We start from the raw sequence: 27358 nt of genomic DNA on the forward strand, positions 1-27358 counted from the left end.
ATAAATCCAGTCAGAGATGCCAGAACTGCTACAATAAATTTATGAAAGGAGATCCCAAATCCCTCTCATAAATTCATGACAATAGATCCCCAAGCCCCTCTAATGAATCCATGAAAGGTGATCCCCAAACCCCTGTTATAAATCCATGGTTGGAGATCCCAAAATCCCTTAATAAATTCATGGTAGGAGATCCCAAAGCCACCTAATATAGCCATGAAAATAGAACCCCAAACCCTTCTAACAAATCCCGAAAGAGATCACCAAACCCCTCTAACAAACGCATGAAAAGAGAGCCCCAAACCTCTCTAATAAATCCATGGCAGGAGATCCCAAAGCCTTTCTAATAAAAGCACGGCAGGATATCCCATATCTCTGTAATAAATGCACAACAGAAAACAACAGTTTGAAAGAGGCGGGTGGTCTTTGTAGAATGCCAGGGTGGTTTGTTTTGGAAGGGACCTTAAAACTCATCCTGTTCTACCCCGTGCCATGAGCAGGGACACCTTCCACTATCCCAGGTCGCTCCAAGCCCTCACCGAGTGTGTCCTGGAACACTTCCATGGATGGATGTCCCACAGATTGCCGTGACTCCCCCCTGCCCTCACGCGGGCGAAACTACAACTCCCGGCATGCCCCGCGCCGCCCCCGCCCTCCCCGCGGGCCGCCGGTCCCGGCGTGCTTTGCGCTGCGCCACACAACAAATATGGCGGCGGCCGCGGGCCCGTGGCCGTAGGGCCGGGCCGGGCCCGGTGAGTGGGGGGCTCTGAGGGGTCGGGGGGCGCCGGCCCGGGGAGACTGCCGGGCTCGGGGGGCTCCTGGCAGGGGTTCATTAGAGGGGTTCGGAGTCTCCTGGCGTGGGTTTATTAGGGGTATTTGGGGTCTTCCCTCGCAGATGTATTAGAGGGTTTGGCATCCCCTGCCATGGGTTTATAAGGGAGGTTTGGGGGTCTCTCCTTGGGTTTATTAGAGAGTTTTGGGAACTCCTGGCATGGTTTACTGAAAGGGTTTGGGAACTTTTGCAAAGGGTTTCTTGAAAGGGTTTGGGGTTTCCTGTCACAGATTTATTGGAGGGCTTGGGAACTCCTGTCATGGGTTTGTTAGAGGGATTTGGAATCTCCTGGCGTGGTTTATTAGGGGTAATTGGGGTCTCCCCTCACAGATGTATTAGAGGGTTTGGCATCCACTGCCATGGGTTTATTAGGGAGGTTTGGGGGTCTCTTGCCTTGGGTTTATTAGAGAGTTTTGGGAACTCCTGGCATGGTTTATTGAGAGGGTCTGGGAACTCTTGCCGTGGGTGTTTAAGGGGGATTTGGAATCTCCTGGCGTGGTTTATTAGGGGGATTCAGGGTCTCCTCTCACAGATGTGTTAGAGGGTTTGGCATCCCCTGCCATGGGTTTATTAGAGAGGTTTGGGGGTCTCTTGCCTTGGAGAGTTTTGGGTACTCCCAGCCTGGGTTTATTGAGAGGGTTTGGGAACTCTTGCTATGGGTTTATAAGGGGAATTTGGGATCTCCTGTCATATTTATTAGAGGGGTTTGGTATCTCTTGCTATGGGTGTATTAGAGGGGTTTGGAATCTCCTGCCCTGGGTTTATTAGAGAGTTTTAGGATGTGGCATAGGTTTATTGGAGAGGTTTGGGAACTCCTGTCATGCATGTATTAGGGTGATTTGGGATCTCCTGTCACAGATTTTTAGAAGGGCTTGGGATCTCTTGCCATGGGTTTATTGAAAGGGTTTGGGGTCTCCTGTCACAGAATTATTAGAGGGTTTGACAACCCCTGCCATGGGTTTATTAGGGAGGTTTGGCATCTCTTGCCTGGGTTTATTAGAGAGTTTTGGGAACTCCTGGCATGGATTTATTAGAAGGTTTTGGGAACTCCTGCTGTGGGTTTATAAGGGGATTTGGGATCTCCTCTCAGATTTATAAGAGAGGTTGGGATCTCTTGCCATGGGTTTATTGAAAGAGTTTGGCGTCTGCTGTCACAGATTTATTAGAGGGGTTTGGGATCTCCTGCCTTGGGTTTATTAGAAAGTTTTGGGAGCTCCTGCTGTGGGTTTATTAGAGGACTTTGGGAATCTTAGGGCTTTATTGGAAGGTTTTGGGAACTCCTGCTGTGGGTTTGTTTACAGGGGTTTGGAATCTCCTGCCATGGGTTTTTTGGAGGGGTTTGGGCTCTGCTCTCATAGATTTATTAGAGGGGTTTGGGAGCTCCTGCTGTGGATCCCAAACAGGGGTTTGGGATGGTTTGTCATGGATGTCTTAAAGGGGTTGGGGGATTTCCTGTCTCAGATTTATTAGAGGGTTTTGTGATCTCCTGCTATGGATTTATTGGAGGGGTTTGGGAATCTCATGGGTTTATTAGAGGGATTTGGGGGCTTCCTGTCATGGAAGTATTAGAGAATTTTGGGATCTCCTGTCATGCACTTATTTGAGAGCTTTGGGATCTCTTGCCATGGATTTATTCCAGGATTTTGGTTTCTCTTGGCCATGGTTTCATTGCAGCCTGAGGCCCTGTGTTCTGAGCTGTCCCTGGGCCATCCAGAATCCCTTCCAGCTGCTATTCCTGTGGGGCTTTTAAGGGAAGGAGGATCCAGAAATAAGGAGTGAGGGAGGATTTGGCACTCGAGTGCCTCTCCAGAGTGGTGGGTGGGTGGTGTCTCCTGGATATGGCCCTTTTTTGGGACAAACCATCCACTCAGGAGCTGCTGGGAGGAGAAGAATCTAAAGTGCAGCAGGCCTGACTGGAAACAGGAATGAGGGCTGGGAGACAGCTTGGATTGAGTGCCAAGCCCAGGAATTCCATCCAGCAGCTTGGGAGGAGGGGCCTTGACAGAGATTTTAAGGCAGTCAGGAGCTGCATTCAGAGGAGGAGAAGCTGATGCAAAGTGGTTTGGTTCCTATTTATGTTCATTAGGAAAGTGAAACTTTATCTTTCAGCTTTAATGTCTCAGATGAAGAAGTGCCAGGAGGTGGTGGATAAGGATAATCCAAGGTAAGGGATAGTTCACTTGCAGGAATAAATAACAGCTTTGTGCAAAATGGAATTGTAGTGAGTTTGATCATGGTGAAAGGACTGCTCAGACTTGTGGTAACAGAAATGCTTTTAATTCACCCTTTTTTGTTATATTAATGTACACTTTTACATGGGTTTATTTTTAAAATGATCAGATTAGGGTGGAAAAAAATATAAACAAATTCTTCAGTCAGGGCTTCCGGGTTTATCTTGGAGGATTTGAGGTGGCTGGGTTCAACTGCATAGTAAATACTTTATCTTTTTAAAGGACTCTTCTGCCTTCACAATGTTTGGGGACTTATTTGAAGAGGATTTTTCCTTTATTTCCAACAATCATTATGGGAAAGGGAAGAAATCAAAGCCCAGAGAGTCTGAGCCTCCAGCTCCCAGGGATTTCACCAACCTCAGTGGAATCAAAAATCAGGGTGGGACCTGCTACCTCAATTCCCTTCTGCAGACTCTGCTTTTCACACCTGAATTTCGAGGTGAGGTGCTCAAAACCTTCTTAAAATAATGTTGGGACTGATCTTTTAGTGGAGATTGTTGTTGGGATTGATCTTTGCACTTCTGGTTATTTATTTAAGAAACACAGTGATTTTGGGCACAGTTCACTTTAAATAAGTTATTGCAGAATAAAATCATAGTGTTTGACATTAAAATCCATTACATTTTTAAGTAGGGGATGTTGTCTTTTTAAATAATAATTTTTTACCAATTGCAGAGGCTTTGTTCTCCCTGGGACCTGAAGAACTTGGCACTCTGGATGACAGCAGGAAACCAGATGCAAAGGTGCTGGGAATTTTCCTTTTCATCGCTGTTGATTTGGAGGAATATGGCTGCAGTTCATGTGAAACCTTTGAAAATGAGTGAAAACCTAAATTTGACACTGAGAGGTGGTTTAGTCTGGCTGATACTGGATCTTTCACAGCATTCTAAGCTTTCCTTGCCATCAGGTTTTCCTTCAGAAATCAGACGTGGAGTCTGTTTCTGCTGAGGTGTTCTCCCTCCCACCTCATTCCACCCCACCACCAAGCCCTTCAGGAGAGCTGGAGGGGGACTGGGGACAAGGGGTGGAGGGACAGGACACAGGGAATGGCTCCCACTGCCAGAGGGCAGGGATGGATGGGATATTGGGAATTAGGAATTGTTCCCTGGGCGGGGCTGGGGTGGAATTCCCAGAACAGCTGTGGCTGCCTCTGGATCCTTGGCAGTGTCCAAGGCCAGGCTGGACATTGGGGCTTGGAGCAGCCTGGGACAGTGGGAGGTGTCCCTGCCCATGGCAGGGGGTGGAATGGGATGGACTTGAAGGTCCTTCCCACCCCAAACCATTCCCCTTGGCTGTGTAAGGTGAGGCACTGTAGATCTTTGTGAGCCGAATCTGACTGCTTGGTGTGAAGTGAGTTGTGTGTGTTTCGAAAGACCCAGGGGTGGTTTATCACCCAGGGGTGGTTTATCACCCAGGGGTGGTTTATCACCCGTGGAGAATTTATCAGCAGCTTCATGGTAAGCTGCCCCTGTTCTTGCTGGGGTGGCTGCTGTGAGGCTGTGTCTGACTCTGTTCCCTGCTGCCACGCCAGGTTCGGATCATCCCGCTGCAGCTGCAGCGCCTGTTTGCCCAGCTGCTGCTCCTGGACCAGCAGGCTGCATCCACCTCTGACCTCACCGAGAGCTTCGGCTGGAGCAGCCACGAGGTGCCCATCTGCATCCCCACACGCCTCTCCCTGCACACACAGAGCTTCTGGAAGTCTGGCATTTAGGAAACACCTTAAAATGCTTCTGGCTGCGGAGATGACATTGGGTTGGGTCAGCTCTTGGTGAATCCTGTTGGATCTCCACATGGAGCCCATGGCAGTTGTTTGCAGGGAGGAACAGAAGTTGGTGGTTCTATTAGATACAATTCCAGTTGCTTTTCATTTGTTCTTACAGCAGGCTCAGATACTTAGATTCTTACCCAAGTTGAAATGTGTCAGAGATTAATCTAAATCTAGGGAATGGCTTCAGATTGACAGAGAGCAGGTGTAAATGGAATATTGGGGAGGAATTGTTCTGGGAGGGTGCTGAGGCCCTGGCACAAGGTGCCCAGAGAAGCTGTGGCTGCCCCTGGATCCCTGGAAGGGATCCAAGGCCAGGTTGGATGCCGGGGCTTGGAGCACCCTGGGATAGTGGGAGGTGTTCCTGCCTGTCACTATAGGACACGAAAGACCACAAGCGCACACCGCTGTTCTCAAGGTGAAGAGAAAAAGGGAAGTTTATTTTCTGACTCCAACATTTATAGATTTCCAAAAGTGGAAGTGGATTGGAGGGCGACACTGCCACCTCTCCAATGACACAGTCCATCAAATTTCTCCTCCTCCATAAAAGAATGCAAAACAATGAGTTAATTATAGAAGGTGTGTGAGAAAGTTTGCTACAAAAATGTCAACATCAGAGCACTTAGAAAATCTAAAAAAATCAGGGTGACACCTGCCCATGGCAGGGGGTGGAACAAAATGATCTTTAAGGTCCTTCCAGCCCAAACCACTCTGGAATTCTATGATTCTACCCAAGTGAAAGTGTCTCAGATGGGTTGTTGCATAACCAAATTAACAATAATAGATGTAGTACTTTACTACTCAAGGAGTAAATGAATGAGTAGTCATAGAGACTCTGGGACACTCGATATGTTATTTTTAAGCCGCAGGCCAAGCGCAGCAGTGTTTCATTCCTTCCTGTTTGGGTTTCCCTCCTGCAGGAGATGAGGCAGCATGACGTGCAGGAATTGAACAGGATCCTCTTCAGTGCTTTGGAGACTTCCCTGGTGGGAACGTCGGGCCACGACCTCATCAACCGCCTGTACCACGGCATTGTCGTCAACCAGATTGTCTGTAAGGAGTGCAAGAATGTCAGTGAGAGACAGGTAAAGCTAGGGGTCTGCCACTGGGGGGTCCTCTTCAGGCTGCTGGCTTTAAATGTTCTTGTTTCTCAAGTCCAAAAGTAATGTCATCTTTATTGAGTGCCTTGTTGAATCCAGGTAGTGAGTGTTGGAATTTAGGTCTTTGGCTGCATTTTCTAAATGAGAGGTAAAACCCCAAATGTTTTGCATCTTCTGAGTTTAAAAGCCCTGCCTTTAGTAGATGTAGTTAGCACAGAGTGCAGTGAGGTAACAGCAAAACATACCTTGGCAGTCTTTTATGCTCTTTTTTGTAACGTAAAAAAATCAGTTTTTAAAAACTAATTTCTGTGCCTGTGTGAGGTGTTTTTGCCCATCGCTGTGATGAATAGGATGGGTATCTTTCTAATCACAAACTTACACCCCTCAGAACCTCGTTTCTTGTTGTCCTTTCTGCGCAGGAGGATTTCTTAGACCTCACAGTGGCAGTGAAAGGTGTGGCTGGCTTGGAGGAGGCCCTGTGGAACATGTATGTGGAGGAAGAATACTTTGAGAATGACAACTTGTATCGATGTGGAGCTTGTGATAAACTGGTTGAAGCTTCAAAGGTAACACCTGGGGGTGGGATGATGCAGGGTTAGTTAGTATTTTAGGAGAAAATTCTTCCCTGTGAGGGTGGGGAGGCCCTGGCACAGGGTGCCCTAAGAAGCTGTGCCTGCCCCTGGATCCCTGGAAGTGTCCAAGGCTGGGTTTGGAGCAGCCTGGGATAGTGGAAGGTGTCCCTGCCCATGGCAGGGGGTGGCACTGGATAGGCTTTAAGGTCCCTTCCAACCCAAACCATCCTGGGATTCTATGAAGCCTCAGCAGGGATGTGAAGAAAAGCTCCTGTGGCTCATTTCCCAAATGTTGCAGTTTTTTGTCCCTAACATGGAGTGTGGTATGACTTGGAAACTGTTGACTCCCTTCAACACCTCTGCTGCACCTTGCTCTGGGCACTCATTGGATTGGCTAAAAGATAAGTTAGAGCATAAAATAAAAATGTGCAATGAGAGAAATCATGGAAACTCACTTCTGGAGAACCCAAATGAGAGAGAAGAACAATGGGTGGCTGTTGTTCTGTTTTTGTGGAGGGAAGCAGACTCAGGCTGTTTGTGCCCTCTGCCCTTGTCACAGCAGCAGAGCCCCTTGGCCTCCTGCAGGATGGGTGAAATCCAAGCTCTGCAGCTCTCTGGATATGGAAGGAGTAGTTCAAAGGGAAGCTGTGGTCAGGCCAGGTTAATCAGTGACTTAGGAGTTCAGGAACTCTCAGCAGTGCCTCGTGTGTCTTATTGCAGTGGCTGGCTGGGGTTTAACTGGGCTGGGTTCAAGGCAGTACAGGGGAAGTTGTTTGCCTCTCACAAGTGCTCATCCCTGCAGGAGAGTGGGAACTCTGGATTTTGGTAGGAAATCACAGAGCTGGGAGTTGCCAGGCTATGGATGCAAATGGAATTCCTAATTCAAGTGATTTCTTAAACACTCTGTGTTCCTGTTATGGCTCTGGCAGTGGAGAGGAGGATGGAGACATTGGAAAGGCTCAGAAATGTGGCCATGGAGCCCACACCTGGTGGTACAAGGTGGTTGGTTTTACTTCTCGTGAAGGTTCTTGATGGGCTCACCCATCAAGTGGTCAGATCTAGATTAATCTGGAATTATTAAAACGGATTATCCTGGAGGGTGCTCCCCTGCAGAAAAGAGGGAGACTTTAGCTCCTGTGAGTGTCTGCATAGAGCCCATGGGCTATGGAAATGTCCTTTATTTACTGTGGCAGGATCAGGTGTGGGACTGATGATCACCAGTCAAGGAGGATGTGGGGCTCAAGAGGGGGAGAAGATCTGGGTCACTTCTAGGTTGTGTAGTTGGAATGGAAATTGAGAATTGGTGAAGACATTTAAAAAAGGAGGGCACTGATCTTGTCTCTGGTGGTTAAAAAAGCTTTAGGTAGAAAAGGATTTGACCACAGCAAGGTGGAAGCACAGTTTTTTTCTGGGTCTGTGCTTAAAGTGTTTTTTAAATCCCTTCCCAGTCTGCTAAACTACGCAAGCTGCCTCCCTTCCTCACCATCTCCCTCCTGAGGTTCAACTTTGACTTTGAGAAGTGTGAGAGGTACAAGGAAACAAGCTGCTACACATTCCCCATCCAGATCAACCTGAAGCCTTTCTGTGAGCAGGTGGGCACTGTTAGCATTTGATAAAATTTCCTGTATGCTCAGCAGAGAACCTACAGCTCAAGGTTATCTTTTATTTTGCATTTTGTCAGTATTTGAGTGACTTTGTGGTGTCTTCCTCCACTTTTGAACTGAATTACCGTGTAGCTATGAGGGGGAAGGGTAAAATAATTACCCAAAAGTTATCTACCCTTTCCTTGACAGGAAGATAATTATCTGGAAATGGAAATTGAAAATTATTTTTGTGTGGTTATTCTCTGATAGCATCATGCATAAATTGAACTATATGTGCTTTAGGAACCTCTGTTTGCATTCATAAATATGTTTCTGGTTATAAATGGAGCTATGTCATGGCTTGATGACAAATTTTGATTCTTAAACAACACAACAGAGGCACTCTTATGAAACAGACATGTTTCTTTTTCAAGTGTTTTGATGCAAGCTTGGAGATTTCTCAGTGTTGGAATCTGAGGAAGCTTTTTTCCCCCTCCCCAGTTTTAGGGTTTCTAAGTGTTGGTTCTTTTCTCTCTCCTCTTTTAAACAAAATAAGCTTGGTTGTGAACAAACACAGAAATTGAGAATACTTTGAGTTTCCATTATGGTTCAGAATCCTGCTTGTTTAGTAACACAGGGTGCCCAGGGAAGCTGCCCCATCCCTAGAAGTGTCCGAGGCCAGTTTGGACAGGACTCGGAGCCACCTTGGGCTAGTGGAAGTTGTCCCTTCCCCTGGCAGGAACCCAGATGAATTTTAAGGTCCTTCCAACCCAAACCATTCTGGGATTTTATTATTTATCAGCCTGTGCCTTGCTCCATGGCTTTGGCCAGTCCTTCCCTGTGTCCCCAGCCCTCAAAAGCCATTTCAGTCTCTGTATGTGCAAACACACACTGAGAAATCTCCGAAGTGATGCTAAAGGTATAAAGCTGTCCTTGTGTGAGAGACTGACCTCAGTTGTTGTTACAATTATTGTTTTTCTTTTTAAAGACTGAAATGGATGATTCAGAGTACATGTATGAGCTCTTCTCTGTTATTATACACAAAGGTGGCTGCTATGGAGGACACTATCATGTTTATATCAGAGATGTGGATGAATTAGGAAACTGGCAACTCCAAGTAAGTCTTAAAGACTTTTCTTCCTTGCTTTAGAAGTTGTACTTTGCAGAAAAGTATTAAGAGCTGGTGGATGAATGTGCATCCAAACTTAGTGAATATTTTAATGAGGTTTTATGTGTCTTGCCTCATGGAGAAGGGCAGTTTCACAGAATGTCCTTCACACTCCTAGATTGTGCATGATAATGTCAGCACAGAAGACACCAGTCCTCTACTTGTGTGTGAAACCACAATATTTGTGTCTTTCTCACCCAGGAAGAAGAGGATGGGCTGATTGAAGAGAAGGTTTTAAGAGACACTGAGAATGCCAAAGAAACAGAAAATCCACTGGCAGTCTTAAAAGGGATTTTATCAGAGGTATGGTATGTAAGGAGTTCATTGCTTTGGTTTGGGAGCTAGGGAGACCTGCAGGGTGTTGGTGTTTGTGAGAGTAGGCAGGCTGAAGTGTCCAGAGCTCTTGTGAGCTTGGCATGAAGCATTTAAAACCTGGCTTTAATATTAACAGTGGCTCTTGGTACAGACAAAAGTCCTTCTGGAATATTTCTAAAGCTGCTCACCAAAGCTGTTGCAAAAGGTATCAGAATATCCAGAACTGGAAGGGGACCCAAGGAGCATTGATCCAGCTCCTGGCCCTGCACAGACACCCCACCAATCCCAGTTTGTTAATCTCTGAGAGCATTCTCCTGGAGCTCCTGGAGCTCTGGCAGCCTTGGGAATGTGTCCATTCCCTGAGGAGCCTGGGCAGTGCCCAGCACCCTCTGGGGGAAGAACCTTTCTCTGACATCCAACCTAACCCCCCCTGACACAGCTCCATGTAATGTTACAGTAGCTTATTAAAAACCAGGAATGTTTAAAACACTTCCAAATTGGCTTCTTTGTGTTGACCCCTTGACTTTTGTAGCCTTTGTTACCTTGGTTCTTCGTTTCTCTGCAGGAAGAAGCTAAACAAATTCCCGTGGATCAATTAGGGCAGAAATTACTGGAGAAGAAAGGGGTGTCCTGGAATAAGAAATATAGAAAACAATATGGAGCATTACGAAAGGTAATCACAGGTTTGCTAGTTTTAGTTTTAAATAGCTTTTATAATCATTTATATTCTTATTGAATGGTCAGGAGGATGATAATTGAGAATATGGACCCTTGGATTTGCATGTGCAAGGAGAGGTTTGTAATGTGAATTAGCAGGCTGGGGAACATAAAATTCCCAAGGAATTGTCTACCTGAGATTTTATATAATTTTTTTTCTAGTGCAATTTTCCAATTGGTTGCTGTATTTTATGATGTCTTAAGGAAAATACTTCAGCATTTGTGTTGTAGATAGGAAAACTGCTATTTGCTTGTTTTTTGAAGGGAGCTACTAGAAGTTTCCACAAGAAATATTTAAATGTAGGTGTGAAGTGTAGATGTGAGGCTTTTACAGACGTGAACTGAAAATACATGAGGAAGCAGCATAAAATGAGGGTTGAGTTAATGGGGTTTGTGTTTCACAGTGAGGTGGAGCAGCTTAATGCAGGCCTGCTGCATTTAACACTTGACATCTTCTTCATCCTGTCCTTGCTTCCCTTTCAGTATTTGCAGAATCATCCTCAGATATTCCAGCTGAGTCCTGATGGAAATAAGGTCAACCTGAAGGAAACACACAAGCTTCTGTTCAAGCTGGATTCTCATGGACAGAATCTCCAGAGCCCTTCCCAGAAGAATGATGTCCAGTGGAACTGTGAGAAGAACCCCCCAAGGCCAAGGGCTGCTTCTGCTGGGTGCCACTGGTTTGATCTGAACGATTCCAAAGTCCAGCCCATCAAGGAGAAGGATATTGAGAAGCAATTCCAGGGTAAAGAGAGTGCCTACATGCTGTTCTACAGAAAAGCTCAGCTGAAGAGGCCCCCTGAAGGTACACAAAGCTCATCTGGAGATTCTGGGGGGGCTTCCTGCTTTGACATTTTCTCTGGAGCACTTTTTTGTCCTTTCCAAGCTTTATTTTCCCCAGTTTTCTTTATAGTGGTCATTTGAAAAAAATACTTGAATGAAGGTACAAGGAGGTGGTCATGTGTTGATTGGCTGTAGCTGATTAATTTTTTTTTAGCATGCTCCACAAATAATAGCAGAGCTGAAACAAATACAGGTTGTTGCTAATGGCATTTATGTGTTAATTTCCCTTAAAGAAAGGTTGATTGGAAGGAGTAAAAGCATTTGTTTGTTCTTTATGTCATCCTGCAGTTGAGTTTTCAGTGATTATTGTACTGTAATGTCTCCTCTTGATAACTTTTTTTGTTTTCCAAACTACATTTTAAACCTTTATTTTTTTGTTGCAGCGCATGGAAATCCAAGGTACCAAATTCCTGAGCACCTGCTGAATGAAATGAATGCTGCTAATACAGAGCTGCAAAAAAAGAGGTATATTGGTGTCACTGTACTCAGAACAGCTCTTATCTGCAGGACTCCCAAGGGATTCAAAAGGAAGGAAATTCCTTGAGCAGAGTCAGAAATGGTTCAATGTCAGAGTTTAATTGAAGAATATAATTTTTGTGTCCATATTCTGCTGTTTCCCTGCTTCCCTGTTAGCAGGCAGCCTGCAGAATTTCAAGGGAAAGATACAGTTTCAAATTGTACCATTTTCTGGTGAAAATCTCTGCAATTCTGGAAAGAGAGTGGAATGTGGTGTCTTTAAATGTGTTTATAGAGGGAGTTCTTCACTGGGAGAAGGGGGAAGGACTTGGTTTATGGGGAATTTACAGATAAGTGATATTCTCTGCCAGAAAAGTCAAGAGCTTGTGGTATTCAGGTTGGACAAAACTTTCCCTTGTGTTGAGGGACACAGGTGCTGCTACACCTGAATCACAGTTAAGATATGAAAATACAGACACAAGAGTTACAGTTTATAGGATATTTCACACAGGACTGTGGCTGCCCCATCCCTGGAGGTGTCCAAGGCCACTTGGATGGGGCTTGGAGCAGCCTGGGGTAGGGGCAGGTGTCCCTGCCCATGGCAGGGGTGGGACTGGATGAGCTCTAAGTCTCTCCCCACCCAAATCATCCTGGGATTCTGTTTCTGAGTGAATTCCACTCCTTTATTTTTTTTAAGTTTTTCTGCTACAGCTAGGAACAGGTGTAAAGGATGAGGGGATGTGACAGGGATTTTAGCCATGGGGGAATCAGTTCCAGGAGAGCTGACAGAAACATCTGTTTGGTGTTAAATTCACCACTTTGTTGTGTTGTTCTCCCAAAGAGCTGAATGTGACTCAGCAAACAATGGCATTGATTTACATCTCCACCTGAGCTCCTGCTATAAATTCCACAATGGGGCTTTGCATCCTTCACTTTCTTGGAAAGAGAGCGTGGTGGATTTGACAATTGACAGAAGGAAGACCCTGGGAGACCTCCGGCAGGCAGTGTTCCAGGTACCTGCTCTATCAAACTCAACTTCCTTTTCACTTGAGCCACTGCAGCCTTTACAAATGGATTTATGCTGCAGTTTTTGTGTCAAGGAGAAATTTTCAACAGTAAATGGAGCTTAGGAGGCTAAAAACTTAATATGAGTTTACATGGGAGGAAGGAGTGGTGTGGGCTCTGTTCTTGAAGCCATGAAATTGCTGCAATTTTAGCTGTGGAGACTTCAAAGTTCACATGAGCTCATTTATTATATTTGGGCAGCATGTGCATGGCCACGGATTGACACTGCAGAACTCCAGGCTTATTCTTAATATTTTCTTTTGTGGCAGAGTTGTCTTTGTCTTTTCAAGGAGTCACCAATTAAGTGCCACCAAGTGAGCTTGGGAGCCAGGCTGTGGCAGCTTTCAGCAGATTGTAATTATTGTGAGTGCTGGGAGTTACTGCTCACCGTTATTTGACATAATTTTTCTGGTTGTTTTTCCCAACTAGATGTTGGAGTCTTGGGAAGGGGACATGGTTCTCAGCATGGCCAAGCCTTTACCAGCAGGATTACACCTGTACCAGGTGCTTGATGGTAAGAGCACTGCCAGGCCTCCGTGCTATTGCTGTATTTTAATTCCTGCAGCCATCAAAGATTTCATCTGTGCACCATCCTGAGATGTGCATTACTGAACACTCTTCCAGCTCAAACTCATGTTTAAATATTTAAATTACTTATTTCGCTCTTATTAGTGGAATGAATGATTTTGAGACTTTGCTGTGAAATCTTTGTTGTGAAATGCAGATCTCAAGCAAGCTAACTACGTTTACTGACAAGAATGTATCAGTGTCTTGCCCTTGATTTGCTTGTGGATGTTTGCTTTCATAGGATTGGCCTAATAGGTGGAGGAGAGGATAGAAAAGAGGAGCCAGGGTGACATCAAAGGAAAATGTAGGTTAGACTTCAGCTGAAGTAGGAATTTTGTAGAGGGAAATGCTCACATTAAGAGTTCATTAATTTATTAAGGGTACATCATTTTTTCAGACTGTCATTTTTGTCTCCAGCTCTGCTTTGTTAGGCAATTCTAAGTGTCAGTCTTTAACAACTTGATTCAGTAACTTTCAAATGTTATGTTTTCTGTGGTCAGCTGCAGAAAATCACTGTTGAACCAGATCATAACCCAGCTCTCCATGGTGTTGACATCAAAATAGAGAAACACTCAGAGCTGCTCTGAGTATTCCTCCCCATGCTTGTACAGTTCTTTAAGTGCAGTGATTTTTAAAAACTTGCTGACCCTGTTTGTCAGTGTTTTGTGAGGAGCAAGAACTTGATGATTTTCTCCTATTTTTAGGAGATGAGCTGACCCTGGATGGCATCGGGCTGGCTGATGGAGCAGACATCTTTGTCTGGAATGGGAAAGAGGTAAAGGAACAAAGCACTTCTTCCTTGTCAGCTCTGAAGAGAGAAGACTGTGCAAGGTCTCCTAGAAATGCTGTGCTGCTTTTGTAGTTTTCCATCTTCCTTTTAATATTAAGGCTTCTGCTTAACCTGGAAGTGGTTGTGAAGCACAGCATTTTATTCTCTCTCTCTAGAGGAATAAAATGCTACTTTTAAGTTAGGTTAATTGTAAAAGTATCCATTTGATACTGACTTTCTCAAAAAAAAAAAAAAAAGACCCCAAACTAAACAAAACCACTCAAATATGTAGAAACGGAGTCAGTTTTGTCTTGGTTTTATTTTTGGTATAGTTTTTTCTATTCCAGCTTTTGTGTCTTTAAATATTCTTCAGCAAGGAGCTTAGGTTGAATTCAGGTTGAATATCAGAAAGATCAAGCTTTTAAAATGTAAAGTCACAATGTTCAGTCACATTTGGGTAATTCTTTAATGCCCTGAGGGGCTAAATTCCTGTGTCCTAGATTTTGCCAAGTGTCCACTGGCTTCCCAGCTGCTTACTGTGGAATGGTTTGGGAAGGGATTTAAGGATCTCATTACGCCCCCTGCCATGGACAGGGACACCTTCCATCCACTATCCCAGGCTGCTTCAAGCCCTGCCCAGCCTGGCCTTGGACACTTGCAGGGATCCAGGGGCAGCCACAGCTGCTCTGGATAACATTTTTCTTTCTCTTCCCAACACCCGAGGGTTGCTCTGGTTGTTTGTTCAGTACGAATTTGCTCCGAGGAGGTTTGTTTGAATGGGGAGAGTGCCACCTTTGGTCTCAGTTTTCTCCTGCCCAGTGTCTCCTGTATTTTCTGGATCAGCCCCCCCAAAGCTGTCGTTCCTTGCTGCTTTCCCTCAGGTTGGAGGCACCAAGGTGCTGACGGGCCCTGAGCACGAGCCCGTGGTGCTCAATGTGCTTCGCCTGGCTGAGCACAACGAGGGCGGCAAGGGGCAGCACTTCAGCGAGGCCCAGCACGTCTTCTCCTGCAGCACCAGCCTGGGGCAGCTGCACTCTGCCTTGGCTCCAGCCGGGGGCATCATCCTCAAAAACGGCTCAGGAGCAGACCCAGAAGCCAAGAACTGGGAAGTGTTCCACGAGGAAGACATGAAGGAAACAGTCCGAAGTGTCGGGCTCAGGGACGGGTGCTCTGTGCTGATCTTAGACAGCCATGACCAGAGGTAACGTTTTTGATTATGATTGTAATGAAACAAAAAAGCAATTTTGGTAAAACCTTTTAGTTCAAGTTATGCTAACAGCATGTATTCTTGCAACTAATTATCACTTTGAGCTTACAAATATAATTATTTTCATCTTAAGTTTTGGAGACCTGTTATTTATCAGCTGTTAGATTTTTCTTGCCCTCAAAATGTAGCACCAGTCACAACCTTTGATTTACCATTGTAAAGGGGGAAAAACCTGGTGGGAACAACTCATGCTCAGTGAATCCAAAGCTGCCAGGGGCAAATTTATGCTCTCATGACACTCTATGCTCCCTGAGGCTTCTGCTGTGTGAGATGCCATCACTTTGAACAACTTTTGCACCATTGGTTTATCTGGGAGCTGTGCTGGTGAATGATGTAGCCCTGCTAATGTTTAGTGTTCCTGTCTCTGACTGTCTTTGCACTGCTGATTCCCACAGCTTTGTCAACGTGGCAAGTGGGAATTTGACTGCCTTCACCTATGACATCAGCTGGCTCCAAGTGAAAAACTTCTGTGGGGGGGAAGAGGAGCAGAAACATGTTAAAATCACTGCCACTATTGAAACAGTAAGGACTCTGCTTTCCTGAACAACTTGGCCACTGCACTTGGCTCAGCTCATTCGATGTAGCCTCAGGGATGAAGCTTTTCCCTGCTGGAATTGGTGTTGAGCTCAGAGTTACAATCCCTGGGGTATTTGCAGGTAGCTTAAACCAGTGCAGTGTTTTGGTGTCAAACACCTTTCTCTTTGGGCCACCCTGTGAATGGAAGTTTGAGATGGTGTCAGTAACCAGAGCTGAAGGAGAGGGGAAGGATTATCTTTGTGCACTGGCACTTGAACAAGCAGGGGGGTTGGTGGCATTCCAGGCTGGAGGTGTTCATATCCTTTTTAATGTTCCTGTCTTTTAGGTGATGTCAGATATCAAAATGAAAGCCATCCGGGAGCTTCTGCTGCAGGAGGAGCTGGGTGAGTGTTCAGCTGCTTTATCAGTCTGCTAATGTTACAGTTTACTGGCTTTTGAGTGGGTTTAGTGGTAGAATTTTCCTTTCAGTGAAAGAATAAAAGCTGAGACTGTTGCTGGAGTCTCGAGGAGTCTCTGTCCACTTATTTTTGATATCACAGAGAGAGACCTCCAAGATAAACCTGTTGTAATTAATCTTAAAGCTGTTACTTGTCTGAAATTTTGAGCCAAATTCCCATTTTATTCCCATTTGAATTACTTACTACTTCTCTCTTTCCTGCCCTTTGTGCTGCAGCAAACGAGAGCTGTCTTAGACCTGTTAGTGGCAATGGGAAACTCCTGTCTCCAGGTAAATTGATTTATTGAATCACTGTTCTGTAGGAGACTCACTGGGGAGATTTTGAGCCTCTGTGTGTCCTTTCCTGGGAGAAGTTACTCACACATAACTCCACTGATTCCCAGGCTTAGCTGAACTATTTATGTGGGGTTTTTTGAAGTTAATTAACAGTACCAATACAAAGGTAGGGGTTAAGCTGAAATGTTCAGCTTGGTTTTATTGCTCACATCCTTAATCCACCTGTGCTCCTGATGGATTCTGGGAGATCTCCGTGCCTTTGTTCTCCTCATAGGACACTCACAGATCTGCTCTCAGGGCTGAGCAAGATCTCCAGAGAGCACTAAAGGGTTATAGCTGCTCTGAGGATGATAAAATTGATGTTTTTATTTATCTTCCCTGAAGTGCCTGAGGATTACACAGTCAAGGAAGCAGAACTGAAGATGGGAAGCTTGCTCGGGCTGTGCCGTGGGAAAGCTCCAACTTCCACCCAGGTACAGTGTGGGATGGGAGGAGCCTGGTGCAGGGACTTTCCTAAAGAGAAGAAAGAAAAAAAAGGGGGAATACTGCTCTTGGAACATGCAAGTTGTAAATATCACAAGATCCCAGAATGGTTTGGGCTGGAAGGGACCTTAAAACTCATCCAATGCCAGGGGCAGGGACACCTTCCACTGTCCCAGGATGCTCCAAGCCCTCTCCAACCCCACCTTGATGTGCAGGGGAAGGAGTGGTTGTGCATTTCTAGAGACCAGGGGTGGCTAATGAGGATCTGCTGGTGGCCATAACTCAATTATCTTTGCTTTTTCTGCCATTTTAGTGCTTTTTGATGGCATTCTTGCCACAGGAATTGTTCTTACAATTCCATATTTATTCTGATGGTTTGCTTTTGGATTTTCAGCTCTTCCTGTACTTCATGGTTGGGAGTGACCAAAGCTGCAGCCCTGAGATGGAGATTGTTGTGGAGGAGACTGCCTCTGTCAGAGAGGTAAGGCTGGCTGCTCCCAAGCTCCTGGACAACATTCCTTGCACAGACCTGGAGGCAAAGGAGTTGGGAAGAGCCATGCACAGAGTGAAGGGAGCTCTGGTGCTACCAGTCCAGTGTTGAATTTGCAGCTTTGATTTTTTTTTTTTTTTTGAAGGTGCATCTCCAAACTCTGAGGCAGAATTTTTTCAAGTAAAGGCACAAACTGACAGCACATGTTTAATTTTTTACCAGCTTGGGAAAGCTGGCTCAGCTGATGTGGTGAATTTTTTACCTAAAAACCATCTCATCATGAAGGGTTTAATATATAACCCAAATGCATCTTGTCTATCTAATTATATTGTTTTAATAATTGACCAGCAATCAATCATTCTTTATGTCAGAAAATTCTAACATGGGTTTACTGAAAAATTTATTTCCCAGCCTCAGCATTGACACAACTCTTACTCTGTGTTTCTTCTTTCAGTGTCTCAATTTAATGCTGGAGAAATCAGGATTATCAGGTTAGTTCTGTTATTTACATATTTTTTAAAAGGAATTTTTAATATTTTTAAGACAGGTTTTTCTACTCTAAATCTTGTAAGTTTTTTCAATGATCTGTGTCATTGTAATGGGAGGAGGGGAAGGAATTCTAAACGTGAATTCTTTTTAATATAGTTTTTATTTTAAAGAGCTTACCATAGATTCAAATGATAATTTGACACATGGGAATTCCTTCTCTCCTCTGAAACCAGGGAAAATAATTAGATAGGTGAGGAAGGGAGATCTGTGCAAATAAAAGATTATTTTCATACAGCAAAAGGTCTGGGGAAGATGAACGTGATAATTCATTTAGCCAGAGTTGTGTTTAGAAAGCAAATAAAAATAAAGAACAAAAGAAAAAGGACCCTTGACACTTGTTAAGAGTTGTGTGATATTTTCCCACACTGGTGTTATTGACTGATTAGTTTTCTGTGTGTATCTGTTTTGGTAGGTGACAGCTGGCATTTGAGAAGGCTTGACTGGTGCTACGAAGCAGGGGAAGCACTAAGTCAGGAAGTAAGAGGAGCCTGTTTTAATCCCTTGGCTCTTTGCTCCCTGGGGAGAAAGGCAGCTGTGGGCTGATGGGGATCCTGTGCTTTTTCTTCTGCAGAATGCCACCCTGAAGGAGCTCAACGTTTGCAGAGGAGACACTTTGGTTATAACTGAAGGAAAGCTTCCAGAAAAGGTAAAAGGAGGGTGGGCAGTGTCTGGAGACTTGGAATCCCACAGTGGTTTGGATTGGGAGGGTCCTTAAAGCCATGGCAGGGACACCTCCCACTATCCCAGTTTGCTCCAAGCCCTGTCCAGCCTGGCTCTGAACAGGCTGTCCCTCAAAATTGTAGCATGATTAATTTTGCACCACCACCATGTTCCCCACTAAATCACATCCACACGTTCTTGGGACACTTCCAGGAGTGCTGACTCCACCCTGGGCAGCCCATTCCAAAAGCTTAAGTTTTAAACAAATCTTTTCTCTCTTCCTGTGCTTAAGGTGAAATTTCACCTTGTCTGCACACAACTGGTGAGGAGCCACCTGGTATTTTCTGTTCCAGGGTTTCCTGAAAATCCCCATCTGGTGGCTGAAGCCTTCAAGCCATAAGAAACGTGGAGAGAATGCACAAGACCAGGTGAATGGGATCACCTGGAAGATGGAGGCTCTGCAGGTGTCTGCTGCAGCAGGTGAGCTTGGCCAGGCTTTGAAAGGAATCATCTGTGGTTTCTCTTTAAGTCAAACCCAAGTTTTAATCCAAAGCCTTAAAACCCTTCTGAAACCTAGGAAGGGCTGCATGAGTTGCATCAAGGTTATGGTGAAAGGACCACTCAGGAGACAGATGCAGTTTAGGGCATAAATGCTGGATAATCCTGCTGTGGGGATGTTCCTCAGATGGATTGGCTCAAAACACCACTAAATTTTGTAGCAGGGGCTCTTTGTCAGTCTCAGAAAATTCCAACGTAGATTCAGTCTCAGAAAATTCCAACGTAGATTCAGTCTCAGAAAATTCCAACATAGATTAGAATGTTAGGCAGTGGCAGCAGTGTAAAGCATCTCCTTCATGAGCCCAGACGTGATTGGTTTCAAATGCCAGACTCCTGAAGGCACAATGAATTCCCTTCAGGCTATGTTGCTTTATGGGAAGCTGTGAAAGGAAGGCTGGGTAAAGCTTGAATAGTATCAAAGACTTTAAATGCAGTGCTTTAACTTTGTTTGCTCTCATGAAGGTCAGATCCCAAACCAGCCATGGCAGCAAAATCAAGTGAGGGCTGAGAAGGGAGGAGAAAATTAAGTGGAAATTCAAAAATGGGGAACAAATTGATTTTTCATTATTTATTACAAGTAATATTCCTCTGGTGCTGAATTGTGCTGCAGTACAGGACCCCTCCCCTTGAAGAAGTTTTCTTGCCATTTTTCTCCTGCCTCAAACCTTTCCTGAGTTTCCCTTTCTCTCCTGTTGATCCCAGTAGTGGAGCTAAGAGCAACTTAGCTTTGCTTGCAGTAGGTTTGCCCAATAACTAACACTATTTATCAGTGGCAATAACTGCTCCTAGCTCTGAAATTTGCAGTATAGGAACTGTTTGGAAATTATTGGGATGTATTTTGTGTGCTGGATATGGCCATGGCAGGGGGTTGGAATGAGGTCACCTTTAAGGTCCCTTCCAACTCAAACCAGTCTGGGTTTCCTGGATATTCTAAGTGGACTCCAGGCTCCTTCTCTGAGTGAAATGTGACCATGAAGTGGCTGCTGTCTCTCAGGACTATACAAATCACATTGACTCTTCTTGTTATTTGTTTCTTCCTCCTCCCTCTCCCCTCTTCAAAGCTCCACCAGAAGCCATGCACCCAGGCCTGGATCTCTGTTATGCTGGCAGGATAGAGATAGCAGGAGAGGCCTCTCTGGAAGATCTGAAGATGCAGGTTAGATGTTCTCCTGTGTTGGACTGTGCAGCAGCGCTGTGGTGCCTCGAGCTCTATTAACAGCTCTTTTCTATTTCCTTTTCCCCTGTCTCCAGTCTGTTGTGCCATGGTGTTTATGCCATGGTCACTGGTAAGTACCAAGAGGCAGCTGGAGCACGTAGCTCAGACACTTCCTTAGTGTCCCTGCTGTCCCCATCCTCCCTGTCACCTGTCCTGGCCTGCAGGAGCCTCGTTGCACATCAGCTGAAGCTCTGCCTGGCAGCTTTTGTCTTTATTTCAGTGTAAAATCTCTCCATGGGAAGCTCACACATAACAAGCACCTCCCAAAAAGCCACTTTGCCATTTCCACATTGTTCCTCTATTAGTTTTCTGCTTTTTTTTTTTTTAATTTCTGTATGTGGAATCTGATGAATGAAGAATTGCTTTGGAGTGCACAGGTTTGTCAGCCGGGAAGGTCTGGCTCATTTTGTTTGGCCAGAAACTAAAATACCTTTGTATGGTTTAAATACACTAAAAATCAAACCAAGCAAAACACCCCAAAAGAAAAAAATAAACCCAAAACCCACAAAAATGTATAACCCAGTCCTACCAAAAGGCTCTGTGTGGTTTAAGCAAGGATTGTTCTACTTGAACTGCATGGGGAAGGATCTCTCACCTGATTCTGCTCCATTTTTTGGGTGTGACTTCATTTTTGGGCTCTGCCAGGCTACTGCTTTGGAGAACTGTTTGCAGCTTGATCAAGGAGAACTGGCTGAGCATGGGAAGTGTTGTGTCCTTGGGAAGGCCTTAGAGGAGCTCAGCACTTGGCTGGAGACTGGGGCAACGACTGCAACAGCCTCATTTCCTCCCAGTTGTTCAAATTCTGGTTAAAAAAAGAAATTGGGTACATTGGAAATGGAAGTTGAGTTGAGAATTGTTGAGAGGGAGGGAAATCCAACTCCCTTTGAGATTGAAAAGTGAGTGTTTTGCTGATAGCCACAAGCAACAGCTGGTGTGGAATAAATCTCAATACCTTGCCCTCTTGTTTGGGAGCTAATCCAGTGGTTTTCTGTTTTTCCAGGGAGACTGGCTGCTAAAATGATTCACCAAGTGTTTCTGTTTTTCAGGCTCTGACCTTGCCCTGCTGCCAGGAGCAGGTTGTGCCCCTGCCCTCGTTCCTCAGAGCTTGGACAGTGGACAGCAAAGGCCCCGGGAAGCTCCTACGGGACAACAAGAGGAGACTCAGGTGGGTTCCCTGGGGAATGTGCAACAGGCTGGATCTGGGGTGGACTGGGGGGAGATTCATCAGCTCAGTCTGGGTTGGAAAGGATCTTAAAGATCACCAGTGCCATGGGCAGGGACACTTTGCACAGTTCCAGGTTGCTCCAAGCTCCATCCAGCCTGGCCTTGGACATTTGCAGGGATCCAGGGGCAGCCACAGCTGCTCTGGGCACCCTGTGCCAGGGCCTCACTGCCTTCACAGGGAGGAATTTTCCCCAGTATCCCATCCATCCCTGCCCTCTGGCAGTGGGAACCATTCCCTGTGTCCTGTCCCTCCATCCCTTGTCCCAAGTCCCTCTGCAGCTCTCCTGGAGCCCCTTCAGGCCCTGGAAGGGGCTCTGAGCTCTCCTTTCAGGTGAGCACCCCCAGCTCTCCCAGCCCAGCTCCAGAGCCATGTAGACAATCTCTGCTCTGTTTTCAGTGACTACAGGCTGGGTGCCAGAGTGGAAATCTGCATAGAACCCCTGCAAGAAGAAGAGAATTTGGGGTAAGAGCTCAAGGTCTTTATTATTCTCGTTTCTTACAGCTCTGCATTTGAGGGAAACCTTCACGGAGCAGCTTTTGACTTCAGGGCCCTCAGGATGTGGGAAAACCTTGGAAGTTGTTTATTGTTTTCCACAAACAAAATGAGGGAGGGCAGGAGTGGGGGAGGGAAGCTGGGAATTCTCAAAGCATGGCTCACAAGAATTTCCATTCTCTCATCCTGCTGCCAGCCCCCACGAGCTGCTGCTGCGAGTCCAGATGGGAATACCAGGAGAGAGGGACTACTCCAACTCCCGGGATTTGGTGTGGGATATCTCCAAGGAATGCACAACCTGGGCTCTGAGGCAGAGAGTGGCTTCTCACTATTGTCTCCCTGTAGATAAAATTGAAATAGCCAAATACTTCCCTGAGAGATTTGAGTGGCTGCCAATATCTAGCTGGGTAAGATCTGGAATGACAGAATCCAACAGTTGTTGGAGAGGGCACACGTTGGTTTGGGCTGCAGTTCCTTAGGGATTGAATTTAAAGAGAATTCCAAACTCTTCTGCTTTGCTTTTGTTCAGACACAGCAAATCTCCAAGAGGAAAAGGAGGAAAAAGCAGGCGAGTTTGCAGTCAGCACCTTACCACCTGAAGGATGGAGACATCATTGGGGTGAAGGTAAATTTCCCTGGATTGAATTGTTGCATGAGGATCAGGTGCAGGCAATGTCTCCTTTGTAGTGTCTCCATTTCTTCCTGGTTTTCTCTCATCCAGCTGCATTTCTGGGAGTCCTGGGATGTGGGTTTGGACACTGCATTGTGTTAATAGGAAATTTTTTGCTGCTGCTTTTCCTTTTTTTCCTGGATCTTTTTTCTTGCCCTCATTTTTTGACTTGTTTTTTTTTTTTTTTCCCCAAATTCTCAGTAAAATCCAAGGAAGTGCCCTTTCAAAATCCCATTATAGACACAAACTGTTACATATTATGGATTACTGAACTATGACAGTTCTATTTCATGGTGTGAAAAGGAATTACCCAGCGTTGAGCTCTCAGCTAGCAATCAGTCTTAGTTAGAAGGAAAGAGCATTCTGGCTGGGTTTGAGAGCAGTAGGAGAAAAATGTGATGTCCTGTCCTGCTGTTTTAGCCTATTGGAAGAGATCTATCCCTGGAACTGTTCCTGGCCAGGTTGGATGGGGCTTGGAGCAACCTGGGACAGTGAAAGGTGTCCCTGCCCATGGCAGGGGTGGGATTGGATCATCCTTAAATCCCTTCCAACTCAAAACCATTGCAATTCTAATGAACTTGAAATTAATCAGTGTAAAACTAGTCAAAACAAACAATCTGGGCATTTATTGTGTCAGTTGGGAAATAGTTTTACCTTCTGACTTTGATCTCTCCAATCCTTTTTTATAACAGAACCTTCTCCTTGATGACACCAAGGACTTCAGCACTGTCAGGGATGACATTGGGAAAGAGAAACAAAGGCAGCTGGCTCTGGAAAAGAGGAAAAGGTAGTGAGCATTTAGTTTCATTTTTCTTTAGAAGTATGCAAAGGGTTTGCTGCTTTTCAGAGGAGCTGTGGCTGCCCTATCCTTGGAAGTGTCCACAGCCAGGTTGGATGGGGTTTGGAGCAACTGAGATAGTGGAAGGTGTCCCTGCCATGGCAGGGGGTGGCACTGGGTGCTCCTTAAGGTCCCTTGAAATCCAGACCATTCCATGGTTCAGGCTAATTGGATAATTATGGAGGCCAGTGGTAGCTGGGTGCTGTCAGAGCACACAGTTCCAGTAATCCTGCTGGGAGCACTTGGGTAATTCAAACTCCTGGCTGGTTTTCCCTCCTGGAACACACTGAGGAGATGAAAATGACCCCTTGGCTGGCCTGGCCTGGCCCAGGCTGTTTTCACAGCTCCCTGGAGCTCGGAGTTCAGGCCAGGCTCACCCTGGCCAGGCCCAGCACTGAGCACTGACCAGGTCATTTGTGTTTTGCAGCCGCCAGGAGCGTGCCCAGGATGCCCTGCTCCTCGAGGAGAAGCTCCCCAGCAAGCCCCGCAAACCTGAAGTGGCTCTTTCCATCAACGTGGGGGTTTTCAGATAGCACCAGGAGCTGCTCTGCCCACACCACCCTGTGCTAACCTGGCCTGCAGGGCCTCAGCTCCAGCAGCAAGAGGGGCTTCCCCAAAGTGGCTTCAAGGATCCCTGAGGCACAGACTGGCCGTAGGATTCAGGATAGCTCTTGATTTTCTTCTGCTCTCGCTTGGGGAAGTGCTTTAAGGTCCCTTTCTCAGTGTGGTACTTACTCTCAGGCTGAGTAAATGCACTTTATGGAGGAGGAAAAGGATTAATATATTGTATAACCCCTCAGTGACTATTTTTTAACCACCCAAAATGCTTTGTTGGGCCAGATCTGACCTCCTGTGCCATCACTACTGAGATCTAATGCAGTCGTAATCATCTCTTTTTAGAATTATTTCCCATCTCTGATCACTGAAGTTGCTGCTGTTACCAGAATTTGCTTTTCTCTCTTTATCTCTAAACCTAAGTCTGTAGGAGCTGGAGTCAGCCCTAAGAATGAAGGCAATGTGGCAATCTCTGAGCAAAAAGAGCAAGTCCAGGATATGTCAAGATGTAAAACCTGGAGATATCTTGTGATATGGAACAACAGGGACGTAATCTTAGATTTTTGAAGTTTCTAGGGTTTGTTTTGTTGCCCATAAACTTCATTTTGCAATTTCTAGGGCATTTTTGTTGTCCCTAAACTTCATTAACAGGCAGAACGGTTGGAAAAAATGGACAGGTCCAATGTTTGATCTTCAGTGGGTTTTACTGTACTCAGGAAAAAGGCTTGCAATTTATTTTCAGTGCTCCTCTTCAGAGGAATTTCCCTCACTGCCCATCCTCCCAGCTGTTCTGATACTCTGTTCCATTGGAGAACCTGTTTCTCTTGGTGTCCTGAGCTGACTTTGAGCAGCTCACTGAGCTCCAGGTCAAAGGCTCTGAAGTATCAACTCCAAAGTGAGCCTGATTATCCTGAATGAAATCTGTGATAATGACAGGACAAAACACAAGTTTGCTTTTGGGGGCTGCAGTAAATATTTGATCTATTTGCTCTTTGCAAGAGGAGCTGCCAGTGAGAAGATTTCTCAAATTTTGGGTAACGTGAGATTTTTCATGTACCTTTTATAGGTTAACACTGCTTCGGTATTTCAGAGAGCATAAAGATAAAAACTGACACTCTGCTAGCAGCAAAAGAAGTGAAAAGCACCATGAAACACACAATTATTATTTATTTCCGGGCATATCTTTAGAATTCAGCAGGTGCTCCTGTGCTTTTTGGGGCTGCTGCTCTGCAGAAGGGGCTGTTTAATGTCCTCACTGACTTGGATCCTGAAATCCCAGTTTCATGGATACATTTGCTGCTCGAGGGGAGGGCAGTGGATGTTTTCCCATCTTCATTTGTGTCGCCTTCTTTCCATATCAGGTGTTCTTGGGAGCCTGGCTTTACAGCAGGGATCAGAGGTGCTGATTCCAAAGGTTTGTATTCCCACATGGCTCCAGCTCATGTGATTTATTTGCTGTCCCTTCAGTTCCTCTGGTTCCTGCTGGATAGCTGGACTGAGCTCAGCCTTCCCCTCTTTGAATAACTCTGGCCTCTCCCTGAGAACACCAAGTTTGGAGAAATTGAAATGCAAATTCCAAGTGGGAATTTTGTGCCTTTGTTCAAGTGTAATGTAGCAGCACCTGCACTGAACCAATCTTGGATTATTTCTGATGTTGGCTCAAAAATGCATTTTTTTTTTCTTCCTTGAAACTCTTGTGGGCCATTCCACAGTGAGAGAGTTCATGGAAAACCGGGGCTGGGGAGAGGAAACACCTTTTGAAATCGGAGTCTTGGTGACTCTGTGGGTTCTGATGGTTATTTGCAAAGCCTGGAAGAGCTTTCATCTTTATTTTTCAAGTGTTCTTCACAAAATAAAATGTCATTTTTATCTGCCTAGTTGAGTTGTCTGTGGATGTCTCACTGCTTGGGAATGGCAGAAATGGGTTTCTGTTGTGAATATTAATTAGCTCTAATTTTCCAATATTCCTGAACCAACATTCCCATCTCTGGGGAAGGTTTCCCCATTCCTTGGGGCTGTTGTCTTTTCCTGAGGCTCCTGGCTCAGGGCTCTGAGTGCAGGAGCAGCTTTGCTTTGTCCCATGTTTCCAGTCCCTGGAGAAAGCACCAAGGATGGCAGGGAAGGTTCCTCCATTAGGACACAAATTAAAGCCACTCTGATGCCCTAGACTTAAACCTTGGAATTTTTTTTTATCCCAATTTTAATGTGTTGTTTGGACTGGTTATTTTGAGCAACGGGTTTTAACTGAAATTAGCAATTGGCTTCTAGAGACTACTAAGCCATTTTCTGGGAAATTAATTATTTTTAGGTTGGTTTGGGTTTTTTTTATCCCCTTTTTGGTCATCTGGCTCATCCCAGCTTGCTCAGACCTTTCTGGGATTCTGGACCTGATGACTGGGGGTTTCCAGGTACAGGGAAATCTCCCAGACTTGATTCCTACACTTTTCTCAGCATCCTTCCTGACAAGTGTGCTGTGGAGTTCATGCATTTCCAAGAGGTTTAGCAGGGTTAAGTGGGATATTGGGAAGAAATCCTTCCCTGTGAGGGTGATGAAGGCCTGGCCCTGGCTTTTGGTTCTTCAGTTAAATGGAGCTGTGCTTCCTTGGGGTGCCTCCGCAGGAAAATGAGCTAATGAGGCCAAATTTAAATTCCCCCCTGAGATTCCTCCTCAGGCATCTCAGATGCTTCCTAGAGAGTCAGTGGAAAAACCCAGATAAAGCACACAAACCCAAAATAAACATCCCTCTTCCCCAGAGCAGCTTCTTCCCAGTGTTCTTGCTTCCTCTGAGACTTGTTGCGATGCCCTGGGATGTGGAAGCTGTCAACACCTCCTGTTCTTCCCAGGATCACCAGGTGCTGGAGTCAGAGCCTCTCTGGGAGCCTCAGGGGGCTGGGGAGGAAGGTAAAATTCACTTCCCTTGAGCACCTGCCGGCAGGAGCCCAGGTGTAATCACCCACTTGGCATGGAAGTGTCTGTCTCCTTTTTGCTGGAAAAATTTCCTTGCCTGCCCTAAGCCCACATCCATTTGCTTTGTAATGTCTCTTGTCATTCCCAAATCTGATTCTTCCTTTTCAGAAGGGTGTGGGTTGGCATGGAGTGTGGGT

General features: G+C 45.5%; 1 protein-coding gene across 2 annotated transcripts; it reads left to right on the forward strand.

The window, feature by feature from the left end:
* The first annotated feature begins 698 nt into the window (after nt 1-698).
* On the forward strand, nt 699-26122 carry USP40 (ubiquitin specific peptidase 40). 2 transcript variants are annotated; one of them, XM_084209836.1, is made up of 33 exons: nt 699-749; nt 2939-2993; nt 3283-3499; nt 3736-3803; nt 4592-4705; nt 5746-5910; nt 6345-6491; nt 7946-8089; nt 9069-9197; nt 9450-9551; nt 10129-10236; nt 10764-11085; nt 11507-11588; nt 12421-12592; nt 13074-13158; nt 13916-13986; nt 14862-15181; nt 15643-15769; nt 16110-16167; nt 16458-16511; nt 16902-16990; nt 17395-17481; nt 17945-17981; nt 18452-18516; nt 18611-18685; nt 19053-19179; nt 20319-20413; nt 21520-21638; nt 22095-22160; nt 22387-22597; nt 22720-22815; nt 23553-23647; nt 24126-26122. In XM_084209836.1, exons 3-33 carry the CDS (start codon nt 3301-3303, stop codon nt 24229-24231), a joined length of 3735 nt encoding a protein of 1244 aa, XP_084065962.1. In that variant the 5' UTR covers nt 699-749; nt 2939-2993; nt 3283-3300; the 3' UTR covers nt 24232-26122. The 2 variants fall into 2 exon arrangements, 1 of the variants encoding a protein (XP_084065962.1); XR_014616330.1 differs by lacking the exon at nt 22387-22597 and having other exon boundaries at nt 24126-24169.
* The last annotated feature ends 1236 nt before the right edge of the window (nt 26123-27358 follow it).

Source organism: Fringilla coelebs (genome assembly GCF_963513975.1).
Source record: "Fringilla coelebs genome assembly, chromosome: 7".
NCBI classification, from domain to species: Eukaryota; Metazoa; Chordata; class Aves; order Passeriformes; family Fringillidae; genus Fringilla; species Fringilla coelebs.